Source organism: Populus alba, chromosome 4, assembly GCF_005239225.2.
Source record: "Populus alba chromosome 4, ASM523922v2, whole genome shotgun sequence".
Classification (NCBI taxonomy): Eukaryota; Viridiplantae; Streptophyta; class Magnoliopsida; order Malpighiales; family Salicaceae; genus Populus; species Populus alba.
The window spans coordinates 17,782,293-17,802,439 of record NC_133287.1 but is presented as its reverse complement, the minus strand read 5'-3'; the positions used below and the strand labels follow the sequence as shown (position 1 = coordinate 17,802,439).

Here is a 20,147-nt window from a genome sequence, read left to right as displayed (position 1 = left end):
GTAATAAGAGTTTATACTATACTTGTTTGAAGTACCATTAGTGGATCCTCTAACCTTGACATTTATTTTTATCGTTGTTTAATCCTTACATTAATCTTTCAACTCAAAGTTCTCATTAATTTCTTCCTTCTCTTCTTTATTATTGTTGTTGTTGTTGTTGTTGTTGTTGTTGTTGTTGTTGTTATTATTATTGTTGTAACCCATTTTTGGGTCCCCGCAAAAAATAAAATAAATAGCCAAAGAAGGTTAGAAAATGACAAGAGGCAGAAGCGCTCGGAAAATGGTCAGAAAATTGGTCAAGGAGTATAAAGATACAAAGATTGGATTTTTGACAATATATTCTTGAAGGATGAGAACCCTATTAAGAAGGAAATTTTGAATTTTGAGGAGAGAAGCCCAAATTTAGATGTTTATGGGTTTAATTGATTTTTTATTGGATTTATAGGGGATTTGATTGCAAGAAAATTGATTTTTTAAGTCAATTTGGGCTTTAAATTGAAGAAATTAAAGTTCTGGGGCTAAATTATGATTTTTAGGAATTTATTAAGTCAAATCAGGGGCTTAATTGCATAAATATTGAAGTTTAATGGCCAATTAGGGGTTTAATTGTGAAAATCCGAAACCAGGGACCAATTTGGAAAAGGCGCAAAGGTAAGGGGGGCTGTTTGGAATTGATTGAGGGGCCTAATTGAAGAAATTGGAAGTTTATTGATCAATTGAGGGCTAAATTGCATAATTTAGAGGCCAAGGACCAAAGTGGAAAAGGCGGCCAACTTGGCGGACAAGACTGAAATTGGCAGGGACGCAATTGAAAGGAACAAAAATAATTGGGGGACTGATGTGAACGTTGGCGCATTTCTGGCGCCACATTTAAATGAAACGGCGCGTTTTCTCCAAAACGACGCCGTTTCATGCGTTTAAAAAAAAAAAAAAGAAAAAGAAAAAGACCAAACGGTGCCGTTTTGAACGACACTGTTTCTCTTCTTCTTCCCCCCCGCAGGCGTAGCAGAGGAGAGGAAAACCGGGGTTTTTGTCCCTGCCTCTCTCCTCACGTGCCATGGCCCGACGCCCCACACTTTGGGACCCCCGAAGCCGAAGCCGCTGGACGGCCACCCGCCGCGCCACCGAACCCGAGAGAAGCGCCTTGGCAGCAGCGCCTGCCGACCTACCGACCAGCACGCCTTGTTCCCCCATGCATGCCCCGATATTGCCTATAAATAGGGAAGAAGCAGAGTGAGAAGGGGACGACGAAAAAGAGGAGGGTGACCCGAAAGAAAAAACCCGAGACAGTAAGAGAGAGAGAGACCGAAAGAGAGAAAAACCACAAAACTTACGAAACCGTGACTGAAAACCCATGGTTTGAAAAGCTTGGGATAGTTGAAACCGAGAGGGGACATCCAGAAGTTGAAGCAGAAGCGAGCGAACCGAAGGTGTGGTCTCGGTCCACTTGGAAACCACCGTGAGCTAAGCCGCTGCCATCGCCGCCACCGCGGCCTCCGCCAGCAAGCCGCCGTCTCCGCTGCGCCAGGTACGCCATCCTGACCCCCCTGCATTTTTTTTTAAGGCCGGCATAGTTTGGCCTCCTGCATGCAGAATCGTTTCTGCATGCAGGAGGCATGGGGGGGGAAAATAATTCCCCCCCCCCCGTTCATTTCCCTTTTTTGTTGGGCCAGACAGTGTCTGGCCCAATGATATGGGTCTGGGCCTGTCCGGCCCAGACCAAAGTAGGTTGCTGTTGGGCCGAGTCCGGCCCAACAATTTTTGGGGCTGGAGTCCGGCCCAGTTAGTTGGGCCGGCCCAGCCCATTTAATGTATTAATATTATATTATTTGTTATATTATTATATTATGCATGTGGATGTATATATATATATTTTTTAAAAAAAATATAAAAAATAAAAAATAAAAAATTTCTAAAAAGTAAAAAAAATATATACTGTTGTTTTATATACATTGATTTTTTTTTTATAATATGGGGATATAATTTCAGTATTTAAAAACACCTGTTTTCGTCAAAAAAAAAAAAAAAAAAGAGTTTTGAATACGGCCAATATGTTTTGTTTTCATGCATACGGCCAATACACTAGCATGTTTTGAATGTTCTTTTTACATATATAAAAAATATTGGAAGATTTGAAAATGTGTTTTCGCATAGATTTCTTAAACACAAAATCATTTTCTTGCATTTGTGGATTTTACAACCTGTTTGTAAAACTCCAAAGGGTATTGGCCAATATTCCAAAAACTATAAAAATCTTATTTTGGGAGGAGAAGTTGTGGTTATTGTTCACCGCTAATGTTTGGATGAAGAAATCCTTAAAAGGACGAACATCCAAAATATTATCGGGAGTAATAAATCAACGCACATGTTTGAAAGAAGCTTTGGTTGCGATCGAGAACATTTCAAAATTAAAATTTTTTTTCTCCACGGTTTACGAGTCGTGAAAAGTAATTGTTTTTTTAAGAATTGTGAAATTTTCTTCGTCCTTTTATTCTCTTTTCCTTGCGATTTACGAGTTGACGGGATTAGAAAACACCAACACCATAGACTATAGAGCAAACCAAACACCAAGCAGCTTACCTTAGGTAGGGCGTATTAGGGGTGCTAGTACCTTCCCTTTACGCAACCAGTCCCTTGCCTTAGAATCTCTGAAAGACCAGTTAGGGTTCCTAGTGACCAAATACTAGGTGGCGACTCCAAAGAACCAAATCCTTAGAACACAACGAAAATCGCCAGCCGATGTCGTGCCTTTATAATTTTTTGTGGGGGTGTGACAATTATTATTATCTATTCATAAACTCAGTATATAGGCTGGAAACCTGTGACCCGATCTTTTAGATCATTCTCAGGTATAATAACGCCACGTACTGAGTATTATTATTATTATTACTATTACTAGTACTACTATTGTTATTATTATCGTTATTATTGTTATTGTTGCGTTGTTATTTATAATTTATACAATTTAACCTCTATGTGGTTCGACCCCGGTCTTGCCGGGTTATTTATTACTTCGACACTCCTGCACTTGGGAGAAGACATCAAGCTTTTGATCGTGTCAGTTTCATGTCTGGAAACTGGAGCAAAAGTTTTTGTGAAGTCAATCCCTGCCTCTTGTGAATATCCTTTCACTACAAGTCTGGCTTTATGCTTGTTAATCTTACCATTTACATTTAATTTTGTTTTGAAAATCCATTTCACTCCAATTACCTTCTTATGAGTTGGTCTATTAACTAGCATCCATGTTTGATTCTTGTCTATCATTGCAAGCTCCTCCTTCATTGCTGATATCCAAACTTGAGAATTCATAGCTTCTTCAACATCTACAGGTTCTGCCTCAGCTACATTGCACCTGCTATAGATATCTGATAGAGTTCTTGTTCCTCTTACTGGTTGATCATCACTATTTTTTGCAGCATCCCAGTCAGTTTGTTGTTCAATATTCCCAGCAACATCTGTTTGTAGATCAATCATGTTTGTAGCATCCAACTCATCTTGTTGCATCTGTTTTGAACCTGCACCTGATGAATTTTTCCAGTCCCAAGTAGCATTTTCTACAACTTTGACATCTCTAGCAACCACAACTTTGTTAGAATTCAGATCATAAATTTTATAAGCCTTAGATGTTGTACTATAGCCTATAAAGATCCCTATATTAGCCTTTTGATCAAGTTTTCTTCTTCTAACTTCAGGTTTCAAAACATAACAAATACTGCCAAACACCTTTAAATGATCAATACTAGGTTTAAAACCATACCAGAGTTCATAAGGAGTTTTATCTGCTAAAACTCTTGAAGCCATTCGGTTTATAAGATATGCTGCTGTGTTTACTGCTTCTGCCCAGAAATTCAATGGCAACTTCTTCTCATAGAGCAAACATCTTGCCATCTCCATCAATGTTCGGTTTCTTCTTTCACTTACACCATTCTGCTGTGGTGTGTAGGGAACAGTCAACTGGTGTTTAATCCCTTCTTTAGCAAGGTATGCTTCAAATTGCCGAGAGGTATACTCTCCTCCATTGTCAGATCTCAAAGTCTTCAATTTGTTTCCTGTTTCTAGTTCAACTGCTGCCTTGAACTTAACAAACTCAGCAAACACATCAGCTTTGGATTTTAGAAAATAAACCCAGCAATACCTGCTAAAATCATCAATAAACAGAAGAAAATACTTTGAACCATTTAATGATTCATTGTGCATAGGTCCACACACATCTGTGTGTACAAGCTGGAGTTTAGATACTGCCCTGTATGCATTGTCAGGAAAAACAGTTCTGGTTTGTTTTCCCAGCTGACAAGCCTCACAAATAATTTGCTGCTCTTGAATATTTGGTAACCCGTGAGTCATCTGCTGGTCATCCATTCTTTTTAGAGTTGCATAATTGAAGTGTCCCAACCGTTTGTGCCAAGGAACAGATTCCTTGTTCTCATAAGTATTAGCACCCAAACAAACTTCATTCCAATTAACATTAAAACTTCGGTTCATCATTTTTGCAGAAAGTAAAAGTACTCCATTTTTATCTTTAATGTCACACACTCCATCATTAAAGACTATTGAATAACCAGATTCAATCAATTGACCCACACTAACTAGATTCTGGTTGATCTTAGGCACATAAAGAACATTTTTAAGAATTTTTGTACCTGACAGTGTTTCTACTGCAATTGCTCCTTTTCCTTCAACCTTCACAAAATCTCCATTGCCAATTCTGACTTTAGATAAGTAGCTTTTATCCAAGTCTCTGAACAAGCTTAAGTCTGTTGTCATATGGTTAGTGCAGCCGCTATCAATGAGCCATGATGAGTCCTTTGTCTCTGCTGAATTACACATGTCTTGAATTGTGACCATGAATAAAAGATCTTCTTTGACTTCTGAACAATCGGCTACTTGAGCTTGTTGTTCAGTTTCTGTTTTATTTTTGCAAAATCTTTGGATGTGACCAAATTGCTTGCAGTTTCGGCATTGAGCATTCTTGAGCCAACACCAGGCTTCAAGATGATTAGTTTTCTGACAGTATTTGCAAGCAGGAAAATGCTCTTTCTTCTCTTTCCCCCTCATGAAGTTGTTATTGTTGTTCTGCTGCCAGTTGGCAGATTTCCAGCTTCTTCCTTTTTCTTTTTTTCCTTCTTGATTATTTCTGAAGATGTTCTTAGCCCGACCCTTATCCTTGTAAACTGCAACTAGAGCTCTTTCACTTGATCCTTCTTGTCTATATGCTTTCCTTTGCTCAACAGCTTGCAATGCATTTACCAATTCTTGCAAGCTTATCTCAGAAAAATCTTTAGAATCTTCTAAAGAACAGATTTTATGTTCAAACTTTTCTGGCAAACTCACCAGGACTTTCTCTACAATTCTAGAGTCTCGAAAATCTTCTCCCAAGAGTCTTACTTGATTCACAAGTTTCAAGATTTGAGAAGAGAAATCTTTGATGCTCTCATTTTCTTTCATCTTCAGACCTTTGAATTGTCTTCTCAGATTCAGAATCTGCATCCTTCTTGACTTCTCATCACCATGGAACTCTGCTTTTAATTTATCCCATGTTTCCTTGGCAGATTTGCATGCCATGATCCTCGTGAAGATGTCTTCACTTACAGCATTATGAAGACAAGAAAGAGCTTTGAATCTCTTTGCCTTTTCTTCATTAAAGAACTTCATCTGAGCAATTGTGGGATTGTTACCCAAAGAAGTAGGTTGCCTATCACTTTCTACTATCTCCCATAAATCAAGAGCTTTGAGATAGGTTTTCATTTTTACAGTCCACACACCAAAATTCTGCCCAGTAAACAATGGTGTTTTTGTTGAAAAATTTGCAGAATCCATTGCTTTAAAAAAACTCACTTAATCTCTCGTGTTTCACTCACAAACCCTCAAAGTAAAAACTTTGATTTATCCTCACTGTACTCTCGTGTTTCTCACTCACACAAAATCCCTTCAAAGATCAGAAAAAAAGCTTTGATACCAATTGTAGAAATATAAAGAACAACCTTATGTTTGCTGATGAAGAAAGAAAAGAACAAAGAACAATGTTCACTATGGAAAGAACAAAAGGAAAGAACTCAGAACTTAATAATTAAGTTTCAAGAACAAAGAGCAGAATTCGATGCTTGGTTACTGCCATCCCATGCCCTTTTATTCATTGAAAAAGAAAACAGAATTACAACGCAAAGCAAACACTAGAAACGTACCAGCTAACTTCTCCTTTATTTAAGGAGATGTTTACAAGTTTAGTTTAATCCTAGATAAACTTAACAAAAGAATTCAAAATAACATATCCTAATCTAGATAGTAATCTCAGCTAACAACTAGATAATCATGCAGTAGATTACTGCTAAGTAATCCTATTCTAGCTTAGGTACCAAACTTCAACAGAATTGACATGTCAAAAGTAATGAACGGAGTATCAAATTTCATATTTCCTTTATCTTCATGTACCTTTTTGTACTCGGTTAGAAATAAATCTGACTTACTTATGTTCTGTCAAGCATTTCAGCTCGAATTCATTTCAGCTTCGCACACAAATTGTTTGTTCATGAGAAAAGAAATACTGCAGAACTTTATCTTCAAATCTTTCGATGATCACAAATTGACACTCATACAATTATGACCACGAAGCCACTCTTGGCTAGCTGACTGTTAGTTCTAGGCAATCCTACGGGACGTAAGTGATCACATTTGGCACAACAGTAAAAGCAAACCTCTTGAAAATGATCACTCATCTATCATATATAGAGACTGTTGTTGGTGATCGCTCCTCAAAGGAAAAGCTTCTCCGTACGATGTTTTATTGAGGTTGCTATTCATCATTACTGGCAGTAGGGCAAGGCCATGTGAACTTCATGGTGTCCGGTCCAGCAAGTCTATTAATTGATATGAAAATTAGTGTGTCAGATATGATATGGTTGTAAGTTGCTACACAAGTTCTGCTATTGATGAATTTTCTTTTACCTGTAGAAAAGGTTCTTAGCTATCACTTTCTGGTTCTATATCACTTATTGCAGGAAACCTGACTTGGTTGTATAGAATGTGAATTGAGGATGTCAGCTAATTTCCACGAAATTTTACTTTAAATTGGTTTTTTTTTTACAGGCTCACATATTTGAATTTGATAAACATGTGATAATATGAATAGAAGAAATTCAGTGGACATGTCTGAATATTAAAAAAAGAAATAGCAGATGACTTAAGCAGGTCTCTGATATGACAAAAAAGTAAAGAAAATATCAGTCTATTGTGATTTGGATACTTAGTGTTATCCTCTTTAAATAACTTCAAATTTAACTACAACTTTATAGTTAATAGAGCAGTGGGGTCATAATGTTTCATAGAAATTAATAATGGTCAGTCAGGCCTGTATTCTTGATAATTAGGTTGAAGACACAACCATGTGATCGCTGGAGCTAATTTCTTGACTAGACCACATCCAGGGGCCTCTTGACGACCGGCTTCTTGCATAAGGGGATTTCTATCTTGCAAATCTTCACGTATATAAACACCAACATGTTTAGGTTCACAAGCAACTCAAACCTTCACAACCTTGAGAATCAAAATTCCTTTGTGCAATAAGTCTGCTTAGATTTATTTTCCTTGCTCATCCATTTGAAATAATGGGTTTCCGTTTGTCTGCTATTGTACGTGCTAAGCAAATGCTTCAGCTATCACCATCAGCTTCAAGTGTGCCAAAGGGCTGCCTGGCAGTTTATGTTGGAGAAACACAAAAGAAGAGATTTGTAGTTCCAGTATCATACTTGAACCAAGCTATATTTCAAGACTTGCTAAGTCAAGCTGAAGAACAATTCGGCTATGATCATCCAATGGGCGGTCTCACTATTCCATGCAGAGAAGAGATTTTCATGGATGTCATTTCTTGCTTAAGTTAATCATAAAAGCAGAGAGTAAGATAGATCAACTCTAACACAGTTCTGTAAAGAAGACACTTATGAGCACCATGTACAGACCTTTACTCGGATGCCTTTTTTCTTCAAGTAAATGAACATGTTTCACAGCATTATTGCTGTTTTGTCAAATTGTGTTTCAATTTAGAAAGCACAAGCATTAATCAATGAGTACTTTTTCTCTTAGAAACTTCGCTTGTGAGTTCTTACTTATGTTAAATGCGCTACGCCATGATCATTACTCGAATTGTGTTCCTCCAGCACCAGAAATGAAGATTCTTCATCTGAAAATGGATTTTAGCAGTCTTTCATGTTGCGGTGGACGTTGTCCTCAAAGGAAAACAAATGAACAATATATTCCGATCACACTTTAACAACTAAGTAAGCATCTTTTATGGTGTCAGCATCAGCTCATCATAGACAAAGGCCTATATAAGTCAAGTTCTTTTTTGCTTGTATAATGTTAAAAATCAAAAACTTGCGTCCATCCCTGTATAGTTCAAAACCAAGGAAAATTTACTGTCAGGGAAAGAGTAGCTGTAAATCTCTGTTCCTCCAGCTGTTACAATTCTTACAGAAAAGATGTTGAGGCTAGTTACTTGAAAACGATCATCTGCTATGATGATCATTGCCAAGGCACATGATGTGCTTAAACATGAACTTCCAGTCTTGAACATTTTCAGTTAAATATCTTAATCTCATTCAGAGTTTTGGACTTTTGACCAATTACCAATTCAGGTTCTTCGAAATTAATATTTGCTAAAGTATTCATCTTTCTCAATCCGATCGGGTATTTTAATACACTTTCCAATTTATATTTCGATTTCATTTCTAAATTCTTTGAAACTTTTTTGCAAAATAATCCCTGATTATAAATTTTTTTAATTTAATTTTTAATTAACCCCAAAATTTAGATTTTCTTGCAATTTTAGCCCTTATTTGAACCAATTAATTTGCTAAAAATTAAATTTGGTCTTCTAAAATTTCAATCTTCTCAATTAAGCCCAAATTGAGCCCCAAACTTAATTTTTTCACCAATTAAGTCCCTAATAAAATTAATTTGACCCATTTAAAATATAACTAAGTCCTTCATACGCACAATTCACATGGTTTTGTCTAGCAAGTTTTTGTCCCTTTTACTTTTCCTGGTGCTACATGTTCGAATATATTGCAAGAGCAATAAATGCTGATAATCCATGTTCATACTGCTGATTTAGAAAAGCTTTATAATTTACAAGACAAATGTGGTCCTTAAGACCTCTAACCATCATTACAAAAAAAAAAAAAAAAAAAGAACTTCGACATCTGAAGCATGCCCTGAACTCTAAGTGGTCGTCCACAGAAATGATCCTTCTATAAAGTACTACTCTAATTCAAGGGGGTAGATGTCTCAAGGTTGTCTGCAGTATTCAAGTGGTCACAACTTAAGATAGACTTCATAATAGCTAACTCCTTGAATTTCAAGTGGGTCCTGAGTAGATTGTTTTTCTCAAAAAATGCTGGGGACAGTATGTTACGAGTCTTGCTTTTGAGACAATACCATGTGATCCTTCACTACTTCATGTCTCTCATTAGACCCCATCCAAATGACCAGACACCAGTAGACCATTATCCACAATGGTGCTCTTCTTTTGTTTTTGTGATCTTTCCTCTATATATACAGCACTCAATTACCTTGTCAATCCAACTCAAGCCTTCACATTCTCATCAAGAATCAGAGTTTTCTGTTCCTTACTAAAATCCTAACAATCTTCTTCTTGTTCTTACATTTACATCCAAACAAAATGATGGCTATTCGCTTGCCTCGTATTCTTCAAGCTAAGCAAATTCTTCTTCGAGGATCATCTCCAGCTAGGGATGTTCGAAAAGGCTATGTTGCAGTATATGTTGGAGAAGAAGAGAAGAAAAGATTTGTGATTCCAGTGTCACACTTGAACCAGCCTTCATTTCAAGAGCTGCTAAGTAAAGCTGAAGAGGAATTTGGATTTGATCATCAAATGGGTGGTCTCACAATTCCTTGTCGAGAAGACATCTTCATCGATCTCACTTCTCGCTTAAATGCGTCATAAAAGGGACAGATTAACATATATTAGAGAAAACAATTTTGTAGCATACTGTACATATCATGTACAGATTGTAAGCAGTGACTCAAGAGATTGTTTATTATGAAATCTTTTAAACTTTCACAAATCTAATCTTTTCTTCGATCTTCTTCGATTTGTTTATTCATTTCGTTTCCACGATTTCATGGCTAAGCTTACTATATATATCAAGAAATTAAATTTACTGCTTTAAAGATTATCACCGAAGAAAAAAACAAAATAAGTTCAAAGAAAACACTGCCAAGCAATATTTGACTTCATAGAAAAAAGCGTTCTTACAAAAAATTTCAAATTTTGAGCATGTTAAATAAAATACAACACAATAATGTAATTGGTCTAAATTAAATCATAAAAATACCACATCATCCAGGATTTCTTTTCCCGCATCATTGTCATTCTATTGAGCAATGTTCAATTAATTCAACTCGATCTTAAGAGTATATTAGATAATATGAGGAAAAGATTATGGAGCCTTCTGAATAAATCTAGAGGATAAATATTAACTATTAAGAATAATTATGGAGCAATCAAATATTTAATAAGTATTAAATCTATAGAATTTTGATTTTCTTTATCGTCACCTTTATTATCTTCTTGATTTCTCCTTTGCTTTGATGTGATGAAAGAATGAAATAACATTTCACATGAAATGATTTTTATCATCAATCTTTTTTATATTAGTACAAAATATATTCAGATTGAATCGGCAATGCCTACTAGCTAGACAAAACTGCACTAATGGCAAATTGAAGCGCTCTCTGTCATGTTATCTTTTTAGATAAAAACATCAAAATTTATCATCATTAAATAGAAACAAAAAAAAAATCATAATAAGTATTATTGCATTACATAAATTTCAATCTTTGAAATAAAAATCCAAACTTGAATAAAAGCTGCATAATAATGAAGTGACTAAGACATCAAATTAATAAAAAAATTAGAAGAAAAGTCTTGTAAAAGCAAACAATGCATACCAATAAATGAAGTAGGAGGAACTCTTATATAAAAATCAACCTACTAACAGAAGTTAAGAACCTTAAAATAATATTAAAATATAGTGGTGAGTTTAACCAACTTGGTGAAGAAAATATCATTTAATATACATTATAGATATTTATATGTTATAGACCAGAAATTATGATATAATAGAAGTATAAGAACCGAAATATATATAACAGAAAAGGTTTGCGACCTCGATAACTATGGGATGATTAATCGTAACAATCTGATGTCTCTCTCACCAACTAAGCATATATACAGACTACTAAGTGTATATAGACTAACTTTTCTCTATTAGAATGGAATTTCTAACGGGTATCTTGATATCCAAAAATAACAAATATTAGTGTGTGTGTGTATCAAAGCAAACAAATAATATACCAAATAGAATTAAATCAATAGAATGCGAATACAAATTTGCACCTAGAAAATAAATCAACTCATATAAATTATTTATATTACATGCATATTAAAAATTATTGCACTTATTTGGAAACCAGAAGCAAGAGACCAACAAATGTAAAACTAGAGATTACTAAAGATTGCTAGGAGAATGTCAACAGAACCTATAATGAATGCAAAAAATACTCAAAACAACTCGAATCAGATAACATAAAAAATTATAATTCTAAGATTAGAGACCAAAATGTAATTATAAAACCAAATAAATCCACCTAATTAATCCCAAACATTTCCCAAACTAACCAAACCTAAAAGAACCGGTCAACCAAAATTGATCAACAACTCAACTGATATCATCAGGCCAATTGGTAAATCGATTCAAACAAATAGGTTGACTGGTTGATCAGGATTTCAAAATCTTGATTTATTAGTCTTTCAAAATTCAAATCTTTAAAACTCAACGTGTTCCACAAAAACTCATAATTCTAGTCCTCAAATCGGTTCTCTTTAAGCCAAATTAATACCCTAAATATTAATTAAACATCTTAAATCATCAAATTACCAAATCAACATATCCCAAAACACTTCTTTAATTCATAAACTATTAAAATCACCCTAGAACATGTTTCTTATGAATCAATTCAGATTGTCTTTAACCCCTATGCTATCATCCATATCCTAATTATTCACTCATTCAAGAGCTACTGGAGATATGATGTTTAATCACCATTCGAAAATAACAGAAGAGGGAGTCATGATACTTGTTTCTTCATATCCTTCTTAAAATCAAAAAGTTTAACTTTAGATAGATTTGAGTTCTTTGGTATATTTAGGAGAAAAGCTATCGTAAGGGAGGGAAAAAGAGAAGAAGGGAAAACCAATTCTCTAGAAAAAAAAATCTCTTTAAATATATAGGATAGGTTGGGTTCTTGGGTTTATGTCTGATGGATTAAAATATGGGTTTTACAACATCCCCTCCGTTATACAAAACTCATCCTTGAATTTAAACTTTAATAACACAAGTCTTACCATCATATGATCAAACAAGTACAAAAACTTGCCACTTCTTACCTACTCAAGCTCCCACATTGCCTCTTTGCATGGAATTTCGTTTCACACAACCTTAAATGATGCAATTTCCTTTGACCAAAACTTTCTAACTTGTCGATCCACTGCTCCTATTGATTGTACTTCATATGACATATCCTTCCTCACCTAAACCAGTTGAACTTCCGAAACACGAGACGGATCTTGCAAGTACGTCCTCAATATTGAAACGTGAAACACCGGATGAAACACCGGATGTATGAAGGACAAATTAAGAGAGTGAAAAAAACATATATACCATTGCCCCTACTCTTTCCAAAATCACAAAGGGCCTATAAACCGATGACTTAATTTTTCTTTATTCCAAAATCTGAATATTCTTTAGTTGGAAGAGACTTTCAAGAGCACATTGTCACTCACTGAAAACTCTAAAATATACCTCCTCCAACCCATGTAATTTGCATACTTATTCGATGCTTATCTCGGATCACCCTGATCTTATCCAAAATAATATGTATTAAATCAGGACCCATCAATCTCTTTTTACCAACCTCATACCAATATATGGGTGATCTAGACTTTCGATCATGCAAAGTCTAATACAAAGCCATATCAATACTCACGTGATAACTATTGTTATATGCAAACTCTACCAGAGACAAATACGTGCTCCATCCAACCTCAAAATCAACCACACAAGCTCTCAGTATATCTTAAAAAATTTGTATAGTCATATCAAACTGTTCATTGGTCTAATGATGAAAAGCAGTGGTCAACTTAACTTTAATCCCCATTGCTTTATGAAAGTTCACCCAAAACCTTTGCAGATGAAAAGCAGTGAATAGATAAAAGGCCTCGCAACATATTTGGCCTCAAAGGTTGAAACCTTCCAGAGGATAGCATTGATGCTCTTTTTCTGTTCCTGGTGGCACCCACATTTCAAATTCAATGGCTGGAAACAGTTACCGACATTAACTTCGTCATTTGCAGTTGCATCAAGATATTCTGAAATGCAGCATAGGTTCTAAAAAGGGTGAAGCAGTGCCACGCACATCATATGCACTTCACATGGTTTTGTCTAGCAAGTTTTTGTCCCTTTTACTTTTCCTGGTGCTACATGTTCGAATATATTGCAAGAGCAATAAATGCTGATAATCCATGTTCATACTGCTGATTTAGAAAAGCTTTATAATTTACAAGACAAATGTGGTCCATAAGACCTCTACCCATCATTACAACAACAAAAAAAAGAACTTAGACGTCTGAAGCATGCCGTGAACTCTAAGAGGTCGTCCACAGAAATGATCCTTCGATATCGTTCAACTCTAATTCAAGAGGGTAGATGTCTCAAGGTTGTCTGCAGTATTCAAGTGGTCACAACTTAAGATAGACTTCATAATAGCTAACTCCTTGAATTTCAAGTGGGTCCTGAGTAGATTGTTTTTCTCAAAAAATGCTGGGGACATTATGTTACCAGTCTTGCTTTTGAGACAATACCATGTGATCCTTCACTACTTCATGTCTCTCATTAGACCCCATTCAAATGACCATACACCAGTAGATCCATTATCCACAATGGTGCTCTTCTTTTGTTTTTGTGATCTTTCCTCTATATATACAGCACTCAATTACCTTGTCAATCCAACTCAAGCCTTCACCTTCTCATCAAGAATATCAGAGTTTTCTGTTCCTTACTAAAATCCTAACAATCTTCTTGTTGTTCTTATTTACATCCAAACAAAATGATGGCTATTCGCTTGCCTCGTATTCTTCAAGCTAAGCAAAATCTTCTTCGAGGATCATCTCCAGCTAGGGATGTTCGAAAAGGCTATGTTGCAGTATATGTTGGAGAAGAAGAGAAGAAAAGATTTGTGATTCCAGTGTCACACTTGAACCAGCCTTCATTTCAAGAGCTGCTAAGTAAAGCTGAAGAGGAATTTGGATTTGATCATCAAATGGGTGGTCTCACAATTCCTTGTCGAGAAGACATCTTCATCGATCTCACTTCTCGCTTAAATGCGTCATAAAAGGGACAGATTAACATATATTAGATAAAACAATTTTGTAGCATACTGTACATATCATGTACAGATTGTAAGCAGTTTCTCAAAAGATTATCTATTATGAAATCTTTTAACTTTCACAAATCTTTTCATCTTCTTCGATTTGTTTATTCATTTAGTTTCCAAGATTTCATGGCTAAGCTTACTATAAATCAAGAAATTAAATTTACTGCTTTAAAGATTATCACCTAAGATAAAAAGAAAACAAGTTCAAAGAAAACACTGCCAAAGCAATATTTGACTTCTTACAAAAATGCGTTCTTACAAAAATTTTCAAATTTTGAGCATGTTAAATAAAATACAACACAATAAAGTAATTGATCTAAATTAAATCATAAAAATACCACATCATCCAGGATTTCTTTTCCCGCATAATTGTCATTCTAATGAGCAATATTCAATTAATTCAATTCGATCTTAAGAGTATATTAGATAATATGAGGAAAAGATTATGGAGCCTTTTGAATAAATCTAGAGGATAAATATCAACTATTAAGAATAATTATCGAGCAATCAAATATATATTTAATAAATATTAAATCTATAGAATTTGATTTTCTTTATTGTCACCTTTATTATCTTCTTGATTTGATGTGATGAAAGAATGAAAAAACAGTTCACAAAACCGAAACATATATTAGTACAAATATGGAGCAATATATTAGTACATATAGAATAATTATGGAGCAATCAAAAATTTAAGAAATGATTTTTATCAACAATCTTTTTTATATTAGTACAAAATATATTTACATTGAATCGGCAATGCCTACTAGCTAGATCACAAAACTGCACTAATGGCTAATTGAAGCGCTCTCTGTTTTGTTATCTTTTTAGATAAAAACATCAAAATTTCTCATCATTAAATATAAACAAAAAAAATTCATAAGAAGTATTATTGTATTAAATAAATTTCAATCTTTGAAATAAAAATCCAAACCTGAATAGAAGCAGCGTAATAATAAAGTGTCTAAGATATTAAATAAAAAAATAAGAAGAAAAGCCTTGTGGTAGCAAATAATGCATACCAATAAATGAAGTAGGAAGAACTCTCATATAAAAATCAACTAGCTAACAGAAGTTAAGAACCTTAAAATAGAGGGGTGAGTTTAACCAACTCGATCGGTGAAGAAATATCATTTAATATACATTATTTATATTTATATGTTATAGACTAGAAATTATGAAATAATAGAAGTATAAGAACCGAAACATATATATATATATATATATATATATATATATATATATATATATATATATATAACAGAAAAGGTTGGCAACCTCGATAACTATGGAATGATTAATCATCATAGTCTGGTGTCTCTCTCACCAACTAGGCATATAGACTACTAAGGTAGCATTTGGGAACGCGGTTGAATCCGTGTTCCCACAAAATTTCAATTTTTTTTTTTTGCTAAAATTTAATACGGTTTATATGTTTTGGATCGTTTTGATGTGCTAATGTCAAAAATAATTTTAAAAAAATAAAAAAAAATCATTGGTATGCATTTCGGCACAAAAACGTTATTTGAAAAAGCAACCGCTACCACACTGTGAAACATACTATAAGTGTATATAGACTAACTTTTCTCTATTAGTATGGAATTTCTAACAAGTATCCTGATATCCAAACATAACAAATATTCGCCTGTATATATATATATATATATATATATATATATCAAAGCAAACAAATAATATACCAAATAGAATTAAATCAATATAATGCAAATACAAATTTGTACCTATAAAATAAATCAACTTATATAAATTATTTATGTTATATGCATAAACATACTATAAGTGTATATAGACTAACTTTTCTCTATTAGTATGGAATTTCTAACAAGTATCCTGATATCCAAACATAACAAATATTCGCCTGTGTATATATATATATATATATATATATATCAAAGCAAACAAATAATATACCAAATAGAATTAAATCAATATAATGCAAATACAAATTTGTACCTATAAAATAAATCAACTTATATAAATTATTTATGTTATATGCATATTAAAAATTATCCCACTTACCTGGAAACCAGCAGCAAGAGACTAACAAAATGTAAAACTGGAGATTACTAAAGATTGCTAGGGAGAATGTCAACAGAACCTATAATGAATGCAAAAAATATTCAAAACAACTCGAATCAGATAACATAAAATATTATAATTCTAAGATTAGAGAACAAAAATGTAATTATAAAACCAAAACAGATCCACCTAATCAATTCCAGACATTTCCCAAACTAACCAAACCTAAAAGAATCAATCAACTCTCACTACTTGGTTAACCGGTCAACCAAAATTGATCAACCACTCAACTAATATCATTAAGCCAATTGGTGAATCAATTCAAACAAACAAGTTGATTGGTTGACCAGGATTTCAAAATCATAATTTGTTAGTGTTTCAAAATTGCAAATCTTTAAAACTCAACATGTTCCTAAAAAACCCATAACTCTAGTTCTCAAATCAATTCGCTTGAAGCCAAATTAATACCCTAAAATATTAATTAAACATCTTAAATTGTCAAATTACCAAATCAACATATCCCAAAACACTTTTTTAATCCACAAACTATTAAAATCACCCTAGAACATGTTTCTTATGAATCGATTCAGATTGTCTTTAACCCCTATGCTATCATCCATATCATAATTATTCACTCATTCAAGAGCTATTGGAGATATGATGTTTAATCACCATTCAAAAACAACAGAAGAGGGAGTCATGATACTTGTTTCTTCAAATCCTTCTTAAAACCAAAAAGTTTAACTTTAGATAGAGTTGAATTCTTTGGTATATTTAGGAAAAAAGTTATCGTAGGGGAGGGAAAAAGAGAAGAAGGGAAAGCCAATTCTCTAGAAAAAAAAATCTCTTTAAATATATAGGTTTAGGTCTGATGGGCTAAAACATGGGTTTTACAACATCCTCTCCGTTATATAAAACTCATTCTTGAATTTCAACTTTAAGAACAAAAGTCTTACCATCATGATCGAACAAGTACAAATACTTGCTACTCATTACCTACTCAAGCTCCCACATTGCCACTTTGCATGGAATTTCGTTTCACACAACCTTAAATGATGCAATTTCCTTCGACCAAAGCTTTCTAACTTGTCGATCCACTGCTCCTATTGATTGTACTTCATATGACATATCCTTCGTTACCTAAACCAGTTGAACTTCCTAAACATGAGACGGATCTTGCAATTACTTCCTCAATATTGAAACATGAAACACCAAATGTATGAAGGACAAATTAAGAGAAAGATAAAAGCATGCATGCCATTGCCCTTACTCTTTCCAAAATCTCAAAAGGCTTATAAATCGATGACTTAATTTTTCTTTAGTCCAAAATCTGAATATTCTTTTAGTTGGAAGAGACTTTCAGGAGCACATTGTCACCCACTGAAAACTATAAATTATACCTCCTCCAACCCATGTCATTTGCATACTCTAAGTTATTCGAAGCTTATCTCGAATCACCCTGATCTTATCCAAAGTAATTTGTATTAAATCAGGACCCATCAATCTCTTCTTACCAACCTCATACCAATATATGGGTGATCTAGATTTTTGACCATACAAAGCCTCATACAGAGCCATATCAATACTCACATGATAACTATTGTTATATGCAAACTCTACCAGAGACAAATACTTGCTTTATCCGACCTTAAAATCAACCACACAAGCTCTCAGCATATCTTAAAAAATTTATAGTCATATCAGACTGTTCATTGACCTGATGATGGAAAGCAGTGCTCAACTTAACCTTAATCCCCATTGCTTCATGGAAGTTCACCCAAAACCGAGAAGTGAACTATATACCTATGTCACACACAATAGAGATCAACACATCATATAACCTCATAATCTCATTGACATATATTTTTTCTAGTGTTGCAAACCCATGTGTTATCTTTACTAGAAAGAAATGAACTAACTTAGTCAAACGATCAATTATCATCCAAGTTGAATCATAACCGTCCTATCTTTGTGGTTATCCTGACATAAAATTGATAGTGATCCTCTCCTATTTCCATCCATGAATCTATAATGACTGCAAAATCCTTGGTGGCTTCTGATACTCACCCTTAATCCTTTAACATGTCAAGCATCAAGATACAAACTCTACAATGTCTTTCTCTATACCATTCCACCAATAATGCTCTCTTAAGTCTTTGTACATCCTGCTAGAACTAGGATGTATGGTATAGGCAATTTGGTGTGCTTCTGTCACATATGCGTTTAATGGCAGCCCAATGAGAATCTATAAGAGCATGCATAAATTGATAGACTCTATTAACAACAAAACAAATATCTGGGCTTGTAAAGGTGAGATATATTGAAGAGCACCCACAATTTGATAAAAACATGTAGCATAAAAAATAAGGGATCTGGCAGAATGGTAGCTTTTGATGTAGAGATAGGAGTATCAACAAGTTTACAGGATAACATACCAGCCCGAGTGAGGATTTCAAGTATATATTTATGCTGTCGGAGCATAAGACCCATACCAATAGGCTGAACCTCAATACCCAATGTCATAACCCAATTTTTGAACAAATAATAAAAATTAAATATAGTTGACAATTGGGTTAAGACAACAAATCTTGAAGTTTAAAGATAAAATTATCAGATTTGAGAATAAATTGGTCAGAAATTGAAGAATTAATAAGTTTGGAAATTTATTTAAAATTTGGATTGGTTTAATTAATGAAATTAGAAGAATTAATAAGTTTGTGGACTTAATTAAACTTTGATTTAATTAATTAAATAAATTCAGGGACTTAATTGAAATTAATACAAGGGTAAAATTAAAAGGGATTTTAATTGAGGTCCAATTATCAAAATTTCCAAAGAAAGCAGGGACCAAAGTGAAAAAGTGCTTCAAACACACAAACGACATCGTTTGGAAGCTGTGTTCTTCATCCCTTCCGTTTCGCACGGAGAAAGCTGATTCAACAGGAAAATCCCAGTGCATCCGATCCAAATCGTGACCATGTCTTCTGCCACGATTGCCACAATCCCGTAGGTGGAGGTGATGGTTTTTTGAAGGTCTTTGGCCTTATAAAAGGCAGGACGAAGAAAACACAAAGGGGGGGGGAAGATCGAGAGCTAAAAAAACAGAGCAGGAATACAGAGTAAAAAACACAAATTCACCGAGGGGGAAGGGGCCATCAACCAGTAGACCTGAGGCTTAGACCACCATCATCTTCGTCTTGAACTGAGAAGATCGGGTAGAGGAGAGGGGAGACGCAACAGTGAAAGAAGAAAAACCCAGCATAAAACGGGGACTGAAAACCAGAGGAGAGGTAAGCACACCAGAGGAGGAAAAACCCAGCATAAACAGAGGAAAAACCCAGCATAAACAGAGGAAACAGAACCAAGAGGGGTTTGAGCGGGCGCAAGCAAAAATCCTCCTGCTCTGCAAAGACTCAAGCAAAACCCAGAAAAAGCCTCAGCAACAGAGAAGGAGGGGGTTGGACAAAAAACCATAAGAAAACTCAGGCCAAACCGAGAGGGACAAAAGCTAGAGAATAAAAACCCAGAACACAGAGACGAAACAGAGACGAAAAAAACTCAGGGGAAGACAGGGGCAGATCGAAGCAGAGGAAAGGGAA

General features: G+C 34.5%; 3 protein-coding genes across 3 annotated transcripts; all 3 read left to right on the top strand.

Annotated features, from left to right (window-relative positions):
• The first annotated feature begins 7,423 nt into the window (after positions 1 to 7,423).
• On the top strand, positions 7,424 to 8,132 carry LOC118036552 (auxin-induced protein 15A-like). Its single transcript, XM_035042265.2, has one exon. The coding sequence runs from the start codon at positions 7,602 to 7,604 to the stop codon at positions 7,872 to 7,874; it is 273 nt and encodes a 90-aa protein (XP_034898156.1). The 5' UTR covers positions 7,424 to 7,601; the 3' UTR covers positions 7,875 to 8,132.
• A 1,392-nt stretch (positions 8,133 to 9,524) lies between these two features.
• On the top strand, positions 9,525 to 10,078 carry LOC118036551 (auxin-responsive protein SAUR24-like). Its single transcript, XM_035042264.2, has one exon. The coding sequence runs from the start codon at positions 9,674 to 9,676 to the stop codon at positions 9,956 to 9,958; it is 285 nt and encodes a 94-aa protein (XP_034898155.1). The 5' UTR covers positions 9,525 to 9,673; the 3' UTR covers positions 9,959 to 10,078.
• A 3,588-nt stretch (positions 10,079 to 13,666) lies between these two features.
• On the top strand, positions 13,667 to 14,586 carry LOC118036550 (auxin-responsive protein SAUR24-like). The gene has a single exon (XM_035042263.2). The coding sequence runs from the start codon at positions 14,182 to 14,184 to the stop codon at positions 14,464 to 14,466; it is 285 nt and encodes a 94-aa protein (XP_034898154.1). The 5' UTR covers positions 13,667 to 14,181; the 3' UTR covers positions 14,467 to 14,586.
• Positions 14,587 to 20,147: the final 5,561 nt, after the last annotated feature.

Coding starts and splice junctions, on each gene's coding strand:
- LOC118036552 (XM_035042265.2), top strand. CDS start 7,602: ATGGGTTTCCGTTTGTCTGCTATTGTACGTGCTAAGCAAATGCTTCAG.
- LOC118036551 (XM_035042264.2), top strand. CDS start 9,674: ATGATGGCTATTCGCTTGCCTCGTATTCTTCAAGCTAAGCAAATTCTT.
- LOC118036550 (XM_035042263.2), top strand. CDS start 14,182: ATGATGGCTATTCGCTTGCCTCGTATTCTTCAAGCTAAGCAAAATCTT.